Source organism: Equus asinus, chromosome 14 (genome assembly GCF_041296235.1).
Source record: "Equus asinus isolate D_3611 breed Donkey chromosome 14, EquAss-T2T_v2, whole genome shotgun sequence".
Taxonomy (NCBI): Eukaryota; Metazoa; Chordata; class Mammalia; order Perissodactyla; family Equidae; genus Equus; species Equus asinus.
Window position 1 is genome coordinate 33,606,503 of NC_091803.1, and position 12,058 is coordinate 33,618,560.

The window sequence follows — 12,058 nt, forward strand, 5'->3', positions numbered from 1 at the left end:
AACCTGTACAGTGACTACGGAAAACAGTATGGAGGTTTCTCAAAAAATTAAAACTAGAACTACCATAAGATCCAGCAATCCCACCTCTTCGTATATATCTGAAGGAAACTAAACCACTATCTCACAGATATATCTGCACATCCATGTTCACTGCAGCATTATTTACAATAGCCAAGACATGGAAACAACCTAAATGTCTGTCAATAGATGAATGGATAAAGAAAATGTATACATACATATACAATGAAATATTGTTTAGCCATAAAAGAGAAGGAAATCCTGCCATTTGCAACAAGACAGATAGACCTTGAGAGTATTACACTAAGTGACATACGCCAGACAGAGAAAGATAAATACTGTATGATGTCACTTATATGTGGAATCTAAGAAAAGAGCAAACTCATAGAAACAGAACTGATTGGCTGTTGCCAGAGATGTGGGGTAGAGGGTGAGGGAAATGGGTGAAAGTAGTCAAAAGCTACAAACTTCCAGTTATAAGATAAATAAATTCTGCGGATGCAACATACAGCAAGGTAACTATAGTTAACAATGCTGTATTGTATATTTAAAGTTGCTAAGAGAGTAGATCTTGAAAGTTCTCATAACAAGAAAAGAAAAAAATTTGTAACTATGTGAGGTGATAGATGTGAACTAAACTTATTATGGTAATCATTTTTCAATATATATACATATCAAATCATTATGCTGTACATCTTAAACTTATGCAATGGTATATGTCAATTACATTTCAATCAAACTGGAAAAAAATTAATTAAAAAAAGAACAGAAAATAGCATATGACATCCATAGAAAACTACTTAAAAAAACAGATAATGAGAATCAAAGCATTTCAACTGTTGAAAATTCTCTCCCACTCTATCTTGAAAATATTTCACAGAGCAGAAGAAAACTGATGCCACACTCCAACCTGAACTAAAAATCCTGAAACAAGTATTTGCAGACATGATAAAACACCTCAAATAAGAAATCCAAAAACTCTGCACAGATATAGACCAGAAAAAAAAAAAAAACAGGAAGAAGTAAAACAAAAGTTGGCTGAATTTCAGAGATTTAAGAAAAAGACAAGAATCACCCTAGAAAGGAAGACCAAAGTATATGGTGCCCTAAATGAACAGATTTGACTGAAAAAGATAATAAGAGTAATTGAGAAGATAAATGAAAATAGCAAAGAGCATAAAAACAAAATAAAGAGATAAAAGAATCAGAGAAAGTGACTGGTATGGAAAAAAGCCAAAAATATGCAACATATGAAAAACATGTCCATAAAAAAAGACAACAGACAAGCTGTTCAATGGAGCAAAAATAATATTTAAAATATAATCTAAGGAAACTTCCAGAAATAAGACACTAAGTCACTTACAAAGCAAAACAAATTAGGTTGGCATCAGACTTCTCAATTACAACATACAAAGGAAGATAATAAAGGGACAGCATTTTTGAGAAAGGAAATAGGAGCCTAGGATTTTATATCCAGCCAAGCGAAAGCTACAGAAAAACAGTTTAATACACACAGAAACCCAGGAAACATTATACTCATAAGTCCTCAGAAAACAAGTATTAAAAGATGAGCTTCATTCAACTGTAATATACTACTGGGAAGAAAAACTAAATTAAAAAAGAGTGTATTTAGTATGCTCTTGTATAAGAAAGGAGAGCAAAAAATACATATAGAAAACATATAGGTATAGGCGCACATATACATAATTACATGCAGAAGCAATATTTATACCAAAAGAAACACAAAAAGGATAACTGATAACCAGACACTGATACCATCAGTTACCTACAGGGGATGGATGAGAACAGGTTAGAAGGAATAGTGAAGATAATGTCAGTTAATTATCCGTTTTAATAAAGGTTTGTCTTTTGTACAATGTTAATCTTTTACATGCTCAAAAAATAAAATTAAATCAAAACAGAGGTGTATAATAACTATAACAATAAGAAAACAAATGAATCCTAAATAGATATTAAATTAATAACATAACCACAAGAAGAAAGAAAATTAATTAACCTAAGTAAATTTTAAACACAGTATGCTGACACATATCCCTAATGGAATATAGTCTAAAGAGAAAAAGAACTACAAAGAAATCTTAAATTTTACTTATAAGTTTACGAAGGGTAGTACTATGTATATAAGTAATTCAGAAATATTTTTCTGTAAGATTGGGCAAATGAGCATATTGATGCTGCTAGAAAGTAGGGTTCTGTGAAAGAAGGGAGGTACAAATACGTAAAGGGAGAAGGAAGGCAAGAGGCTTACAGTGTTGGGTTGGAATACACAGTTATCAATATAAAATCATGATTTAAAAAAATCCTACATCTATCCACTATAAGAGTCTAAGAGCAAAAAGATCCCAGTAGTAAGGAGTACATCTAGTACTCAGATCTTAGTTTCTTAACACCATCCCCAACAAGGACGAACCAAGACTCCTTGACTGATTTAATTGAGTTCTGGGGCAAAGAAAACACAAGGTCAGCCTGAACATTTAGTTCTGTTAGAAAGTAAGAAAGTGCTCAAAAACCGACAGAGAAACATGAAAAGGACATTGTTTGGGAAAAACCTATTGGCTAAATCTGGGACAACTTTAGCATCAAAAATCATCATCATCATCATCATCATCATCATCATCTTCCTCATCATCAAAGGACTGCAATCATTCAAATTATGTTCTCCAATCATAATGGAGTAAAGTTACATCCAATCACAAAACTAGAAAAATTCCAATTGCATGGAAATTAGGCAATACACTCTCAATAACTCATGAAACAAAGAACTCAAAACAGACTAAGCTCTAAATATACATATAAAATTTCTTAACAAAATATCATCAAATAAAATTCACAGAATAAATCCAACTAAATGGAGTTTATTCTAGTATGCAATAATGCTTCAACAGTTGAAAAATCATTGTTAACAAAAATGAGAAAAATTCTATGGCCATCTTAGATACAGAAAAGACATTTCACAAAATTTAACATCAATTCAAGATTTTTAAACATCTGTTAGCAAAGTAGGAATAGAAAGAAGCTATCTAAATCTCATAAAGAACATCTACAAAGCACTTAAAAAACATGATGCTCAATGGTGAAATATCGAAAAACTTTCTCTAGAGACAGGGAACAAGACAAGGATGCCTTTATCAGTTACTTCATATCAAAAGATGTAACATACCAAGTGTTGGTGAAGATGTGGAGTAACTGAAACTCTCATACATTTCTGGTAGAAAAGTAAATATATTTGCAAAATTGTGTCATAGTATCTAGTAAACCTAAATAGATACATCCTCCATGACCCAACAGTTTCATTCATAGTTATAACCTGGTTATACACCAAATAGGAAGGTATATATACATTCATCAAAGGTGCATATAAAAATGTTCATAACAGAACTACCCATAATAGCCAAAATCTGGAATCTCCCAAAATGTCCATCAATAACAAATGGATAAATAAATTGTAGAATAATAGATTAATGGGATAGTCTAAGGAAAATGAATGATTTACAATCTCACACCACCATTTGGGTGAATCTTGGAAATATAATGCTAAGTGAAAGCAGACACACACAAACTATATAACATATACTGTATGTTACACAGTATGCTATAACGGGACCAGTGAATGACTCCATCTATACAAGTTGTAAAGCAAGCAAAACTAGTCTATGGTCTTAGATATCAGAAATAAAAGTTAAACTTGGGGGAGTCCTAACTTCAAGTTGGCACAAGGGGGGCTTCTAAGATGCTGGAAATGTTCTGACTGGAATTACAGATTCTTTTTTAACTGCAAAGAGAAAAACAGTGCCTTGACAATGGAAAGTCTGATGGAGAGCCATCTTAATGAAATGAGCAAACGCGATATCACCAATTATGGAAGAAACTGGTAATGTGCTTCCTAATGTGATTCACTAGGATGATCCTATAAGAAAGATATAATATTATTGACACAAATGTTCAAACTGAAACTAAACTTGAGGAAACAATTAGACAAATACAAATTAAGAAACAGTCTGCAAGATAATTGGCCTGATCTCTTTAAAAATGTCAATGTCATTAAAGAAAACAGTAACAGTGTAAGGTAGTGTTCTAAGTCAGGGGTCAGCAAATTATGTCCTGTGCAGGTCATATCTATCCAACAGTCTGCTCTGGTATGGGCCAGTGAGCTATGAATGGTTTTTACATTTCTAAGGATTCTAAAAAAAAGAATAGTCAATGGAGACCTAAATAGCCCAAAAAACCTAAAATATGTACTATCCGGCACTTTATAGAAAAGTTTCCTAATCCCAGTGAAGATTTTAAAAAAACAAACAACACGATCAAAAAAATGGGCAGAGGACATGAACAGACATTTTTCAAAGGAAGATATACAGAAAGCCAATAGGCACAAGAAAAGATGCTCAACATCACTAATCATTAGTGAAATGCAAATCAAAACTTCAATGAGATATCACCTTACACCAGTCAGAATGGCTGTAATTACCAAGACCAAAAACAACAAATATTGGAGAGGATGTGGAGAAAAGGGAATGCTCATACACTGCTGGAGGGAATGCAAACAAGTGCAGCCACTATTGATACCGACCCTGGTATCAGTTTCCCCACGTTAAACCCAGCATATATGGGGTCAAAACCAAAACACTCATTCCCTGCTTACTCTCTGGCTTCCTGCCTCCAGAATCCGCTATCCTCCATAGAGACAGAGACCATCAAGGACAAGCACCTGGACCATCTCCTCCCCACAAAGAGATACGAGCTGGTGGGAAAGCTGCTGACCAGCAAGGTCATGAGCTCCCTCCTCTCTGCAAGTGTCTCAAGGCCAAAGACAGGCTGGTGGGAAAGCTCCGACCAGCAAGGCCGTATGCTCCCCCTCCCCTACGTAAAGCCCCAAATAAAAACCCTTCCTTTTAGCTTTTCCGGGAGTTTGGGATTTCAGCGTTAGCTGCCCTCTCTCCTTGCTCAGCGCTGTGCAAAAATAAAGTTCCTACTTTCTTCCACCACCCCCGGTGTCAGAGATTGGCTTGCTGCGCAACGGGTGGGCGAACTCACTTCAGGTTCGGTAACACTATGGAAACCAGTATGAGATTCCTCAAAAAACTAAAAATAGGACTACCATATGACCCAGCTATCTCACTACTGGGTATCTACCCAAACAATATGAAATCAACAACCCAAAGTAACATATGCACCCCTATGTTCATTGTAGCAACATTCACAACAGCCAAGACATGGAAACAATCCAAGTGCCCACCAACTGATGACTAGGTAAAGAAACTGTGGTATATATATGCACAATGGACTACTAATCAGGCAGAAAGAAAGACAAAATCATCCCATTTGCAGCAACATGGATGGACCTGGAGGGTATTATGCTAAGTGAAATAAGCCAGACTGAGAAAGACAAATACCATGTGATTTCACTTACATGCGGAATGTAAACAAACACATGGACAAAGAAAATAGTTCAGTGGTTACCAGGGGAAGCGGGGTGGAGGGTGGGCACAGGGGGTGAAGGGGAGCACTTATATGGGGACTGACAAGAAATAATGTACAACTGAAATTTCACAATGATGTAAACTATTATGAATCCCAATTAAAAAAAAAAAAGAACTCTTGTGTCTGCAGTAAACAGTAAAAAAAAGCTGAGGGAGATCACTTTAACAAACCCGTTTTTAAAAATATTACTCTATAGTTTCTTCTAAAGTGTTTATTTCTCTATATAAAACTTTTAATCTTTTATTCAAAAAAATAAAAAATAAAATAAAAATCTCTAACTGGATCCTGGATTACCAGGAAAAAAATACAGCTCTAAAGAACCTTAATAGGACAAGTAAAGAAATATAAATATTGACTGTATATTATATATTATTGCATCAATTTAAAAATTCTTGGGTGTGATAATTGTAGATTATGTTGGAGAATGTCATTCTTAGGAGATACAGGAAATGTTTGAAGGTGAAGTGTCATGATGAACGCAAATTACTCTCAATGATTCAGAAAAAAAATCCAGTAATTATATTTATATATTCTTATAAGTTTTACATATTTATATACATTATATATATATATATATATATAAAGAGGGGGAGACTGATAAAGCAAATGTGGCAAATGTTACTTGGTGAATTGCAACATTTTTGCATTTTCTCTATTGGTCTGAAATTTTTCAAAATCAAATGTGTATAGGTGGAGGAGGGCCTTTCTGCATCATTGTGCTAAAAGTAAAGTACTGTATAATCCTCAAGAATTCTTTGTCAAAGCTTATAACAGAAATCATTACTCTGTATTGATTAAACCAAGTTATCAAATACCAACATCAAAGTCTTACGCAACACCAGCTTTCTAATCACAAGCTATTATACTAATAACAGATACACAATACTATAGTGTACCATACTGTACTACATTATCCTATTCAGATATTATACTATCAGAATTTGAATTGGTAGATTAAAAGCTTCCAGTGTACAGTTGTTTTTTTAAAAAAAAATACTATAATTCTTTAGAGTAGCACTAAAAACTGAATGAGGGAGTTTTCCAAATGAAGACTTTTCCACATATCCTCTCATATCCATTGAGGTATTTGCTAAAGTGTTGGTTCAACAGAAACTAAAAGAAGGTAATCAGGCCTGATTAAGAGGAGGAAATAGACATTTATTAACATATGCCACCATGGACCTTCAACTCATCAGATCTCTAATCTGGCCCTCAGGCACACCCTCTCAAGACGGCCTCCGGATGACAGAAGAACAATGCTTCTTAGACTTTTCCACTGATGGAACCATAATAGCCAAAGTTAAGAAACGGCAGCCTGTCCCCGACCCCCACCTCCATACACAGGGATACTTGAAAGGTAACTTAAATCAGCCCATCACAAGCACCAAAGTGCTTCAGAGATTCATCGTTTATATGTTTTAAATTCATAGGAATTTTGCATTGTTACATGCTAGAACACTTTCATTTTTAAAGATGGTTTTTAAGATGGCAAAGTGAATATATAACATCTCTCCTTCCCTCCTACCTCAAAGCCCTTAAGATGAGAGAAATAAATATATAATTTTAAAAATATATAACAGAACAAATCCACACACACACATATGTAAAAGCATGAGACAAGACTGAAGGGATGCTTACCAAATTTCTGAGAGTGTTTTTAACTGTAGGAGATAAAGAAGAGAAATCGGGTGCAGAGTGAGGAGAGTATAAGGAGATGAGAATTTTTCTGGCATAATTCTACATTGTTTTAATCTTCTTTTCAAATGCATTCATATATCACACTTAAGTAATATTGTTATAAAATGTTTAAAATTAGTGACCTCAAGTAAAGTTTATGCATCCAGAAAAAAACTACCAAATTCACCCTGAGGCTTTGTGTCCCTTCAGCATGCTCTCAGGTACATACCCCAGTTGAAGAAGCACAGTTAGAAATAAAACAGATTTAGAGTTACATAACTCATCATCTAATTTTAAATATTATATTCTGTTTATGATTATTCAAAGAATATGTTTGATTTATTTGACAAAGTCCATAATGTCATATTTAGGAGATTAATGCACAAGTTAGGAAGGTCACTGAAGTATGCCTCTTCTAAAACAAATTAATAATTATTCTACAAAAAACACTTTAGACATCACAATCTCCAACCTGTAAAATTGATTTTTAAATCCGCTTTCACCATCTCCGTAATATTTCTTGCCACATCACTTTCAGAAGGGACATAAACCAATTCAAATGTAGTTTCTGTATCATTGAAGAAATCAGGCAGATTACTCAAGGGAAGAGGTCGGTAAATAGAAGCCTTTCGAAAATCATTTAGCGTATCTTTGCGATAAAGCAAAATCACTGCAGAGAAGAGCGCTGTCATGCAGATTTCCACAACTAGAGAAACTATCTTCCGCCTCTATAATAGAAATAAAAAGACTGTTAATTAACCTAAGACTATGTGTATGTGTGCGTGTGTCTGTATTCATACTCTTAAGTGTATACATGTATACAACACAAAGTTATATTATTCAGCTTCATTCTACAATATGAATGGTTCTCTGGATTGTTTTTTCACCCTTTCCCACATTTCATTATTCTTTCTATTGATTTACCCTATGGGTATTCTTCAGATTTAGAAGTGCTACCCTCTGCCATGGGACAAAAGGGGGGAAAAACACATAAACTAAAATGAAGTGAAGAAGCTATTAAAATTTTTCCCTTTCAGGTTCATTAACCTTTACAACTATTTCCTACAGATACCCCCACTTACCTTTAATATGAAATTTTTCCAGAGAAGGATTCCAAATTGGTTGAGCCACAACAAATCCATTTTACCACAAAGAACGGAAGTTCAACTCTAAGGAAGCAAAGATTTTAAAATTTTAGGTTACCTGCCAAAATGTTAAATTTAGTCAAGTAAAAGGATTACTTCATTGTTTTACTCGTTTCTTTGTTCAATTTTGGAAGATAACTACAAAAAAAATCAACTTGAAATAAATACTAGGCTGCTCCTGTTTTCATATAAATTCACATCTAATGATCTCCTAATATGTATGAAAACATTAGGCAACAGAAATGCAAAGATCAATAAGTTGAAGCCTCAGGTTTATAAAGATGTAAAATGTAAATGCAGAATATCAATTATTATTTTGATAGGCTCTGAAACTCTCACAAAATATAATGCTGAATAATTATTTATTTAAAACCTACTCTGTGTCATATTCTATGCTAAGCATTAGATGAATTCAAAACAGTCATGATTCCTTCCTCATGGTGTGGATAGTAGGGCATAGTAAGTGAGAACCCAGGATCTGAAGTTACCTGAGTTCCAATTCTAACTCTCTCACAAGCTGTATAATTTTGAGCAAATAATTAACCTATGGCTGCTTATCATCCATAAAATCAGAAAAATTACAATACTTACTTTGTAAGGTTTTTACTCTGGGGTCATTTGCTACTATGGAGGGGGTAGCTGAAAGGCTACGCACTTTTTCTTAATTGTGATAAAACATACAGAACGTAAAATTTGCCATTTCAACTATTTTTAAGTGTACAGTTCAGTGGCACCAATCACCACCATCCATCTCTAGAATGTTTTTCATCTTTCCAAACTAAAACTCTGTACCCGTTAAACAATAACTCACCATTCTCTCCTCCCCTCAGCAACTGGGGCAACCACCATTCTACCTTCTTTGTCTGTGAATTTGACTACTCTAGGTACCTCATATAAGTGGAATCACTTATTTGTGACAGTATTTGTCCTTTTGTGACTGGCTTATTTCACTTAGCATAAAATGTCTTCAAGCATCATCTATATTGCAACATGTGTCAAAATTTGCTTCCTGTACACCACACTGTTAAACCAGAATTGGACTTCAAGGCATACCACAGGGGAGAAGGAGGTGCTGTGTATTGCATTAGTATTAAAAGGCATTGCACCCTTTAAGGGAGTGAACCAGAAAGAGTAACCAGAAAATACAGCAAAGAAGAACACCAGAATTGAAGTAATTCTGAAGTTTCCCTGGCAGGCAACAAAGAAATTCAATGATTTCTGGCCAGAAGACAAAAAAGAAGAGTGCCTCAGAGAAACTGAAGGTACTGGGGAGACAGAGGAGCCCAGCCTTGATCTGAGCTTAAGTGGATCTCATCCTCGTTAGCACGTCAATCACTTTGATTACTGAGCTGACACACTCTGCCAGGGTCCCAGAAGGATCCAGATAGAATAAGAAAGTCTTTAAAAACTCAATTGACACTGCAACCAGAGCCCACAGAGGCAGGTTGGAACTTGTGGTTTAAACCTAACCAAGTAGGGTTACCAGATAAAATACAAGATTCCCAGTTAAATTTGAACAATTATATAAAATCACAATAGATAAATTGCAATAGAAAGAAATGAGACAGTAAAGTAAATCTACATGAAGAAATAAAGAACACCAATGAAGATTACAATGCAAATATAAAATCAGTATTAATGGTCCATAACTCATTTTTCCCATATGTTTGAAAGACAACTGTATTTAAAAAAATTATAAATCCATGTTGATTTTGCAAACAACATATAAAGATGCAGTTGTGACAATAAGAAAATAAAGGGTGGAGCAGAGGTAAATAGAAGCAAAATTTTTGTATACTATCAAAATTAAGTTGGTATTAATTTAAACTAAATTAAGATGTAAATTATAGTCCACAGGCCAACCACTAGGAAAATTACTAAAAAAAATATTGTACAAGAAACAAGAAAGGAATCAAAATGGTATACTAGAAAATACCTTACCAAAAAGAAGACAGTAATGGAGTCATTGAGTAACAAAAATTATATAAGACATAGAGAAAACAAAAAGCAAAATGGCAGAAATAAGTCTTTCCTTATCATTAATTACATTAAAGATAAGGAGATTAAACTCTCTAAATGGCAGAGATCGGCATAATGGGCATGAAAACTTGATTCAACTATATGCTGCCTATAAGAGGCTCACTTTACATCCAAAGATGCAAATAAGGTGAAAATTAAAGGACAGAAAAAGATATTCCACACAAACAGTAACCAAAAGAAGACCTGCAATGACTGTACTAATATAAGACAAAATAGACATTAAGATAAAAAGTGTTATGAGACAAAGACATTATATAGTGATAAAAAGCTCAACTCATCAAGAAGATGTAGCAATCACAAACATATATGAAGCTAACAACAGAGCTCCCAAAAAATGTAAAGCAAAAACTGACAGAATTGAGTAAGAAATACAAAGTTCAAAAATAATAGTTGGAGACTTCAATACCTGACTTTCAATAGTGAATAGGAAAACTAGGCAGAAGATCAACAAGGAAAGAGAAGTTATAAACAACACCATAAATCACCTGGACCTAACATATATAGAACAATCTACCCAACAATAACAGAACACACATTTTTCTCAAGCGCACATGAAACATTCTCCAGGATAGACCATTAAGCCACAAAACAAGACTCAATAAGTTTAAAAAGATTGAAACCATACAAGTATCTTCTATGACCACAATGAAATTAAATTAGAAATCAGCAATAGAAGGAAATCTGGAAAATTCACAAAGATGTGGAAATTAAGCAATATACTAATAACCAACCAATGCATCAGAGAAGAAATCACAAGGGAAATTAGAAAATACTTGGAGATGAATGAAAAACATACAACATACTAAAACTTATGGGATGCAGTGAAAGCAGTTTAGCTGTAAACTCCTACCTTTCAAATCAACAACCTAGACTTCCACCTTAAGGAACTAGAAAAAGAATAGAAAACTAAAACCACAGAGAGCAGAGGCAGAAAATAATAAATATTAAAGCAGAGAACAATGAAATAGAGAATTTAGAAAAATAAAATCAAAGAAACCAAACATCAGTTCCTTAAAAAGATCAACGAAAGTGACAAACCTTTATCTTGACTGACCAAAATAAGAGAGAAGACTCAAATTACTAAAATCAAAAAAGATAGAAAGGACATTATTACCAATCTTATAGAAATAAAAAGGATTATAAGAGAATATTGTGAACAATTTTATAACCTAGATGAAATGACAAATTCCTAGAAACACACAAACTACCAAACCAACTCAAGAACAAGTAGAAAATATGAATAGACTTATAATGGAGATTGAAGCAGTAATCAAAAACCTGCTAGCAAAGAAAAGGCCAGGATCACATGGCTTCAAGGGTGAATTCTACTCAACATCTAAAAAATAATTTACACCAATACTTCTATTTGATTTTCCAAGCAACAACCAATTCCCCAATTCTTTGACACCCCAACAAAGTGTTCTACAATTCAATTCAACTCTGACACTAATTACCCAGTGTCAGCACAGACCCCACAGGTTAAAGTCTCCATTGGACAAGACTACCTTCACTTCAGATGCCAGCTGCAAATAGGGTCCTCAGGTTATCCACACTTCTCCTCAGCTAACTACAAATTTGGGGTTCCCACAATCCTCCCTCAAGTTCAATAATTCACTAGAATGACTCACAGAACTCAGGAAAGTACTATACTTAAAAGAATAGTTTGTTACAAATGA

At 34.0% G+C, this 12,058-nt stretch overlaps 1 protein-coding gene across 3 annotated transcripts in view; it reads right to left on the bottom strand.

The window, feature by feature from the left end:
* LOC106841750 (phospholipid-transporting ATPase ABCA3-like) overlaps positions 1–12,058 on the bottom strand; it is a 205,466-nt gene that overhangs the window by 185,465 nt on the left and 7,943 nt on the right. For all 3 annotated transcript variants that reach the window (XM_070484799.1, XM_070484800.1, XM_014857904.3), the window contains exons 2-3: positions 8,280–8,366; positions 7,670–7,925 (exon numbers count right to left, since the gene is read on the bottom strand). In XM_070484799.1, the coding sequence (XP_070340900.1) occupies positions 7,670–7,925; positions 8,280–8,339 (316 nt within the window). In that variant the 5' untranslated portion in view covers positions 8,340–8,366. The remainder of the gene's footprint in view (positions 1–7,669; positions 7,926–8,279; positions 8,367–12,058) is intronic.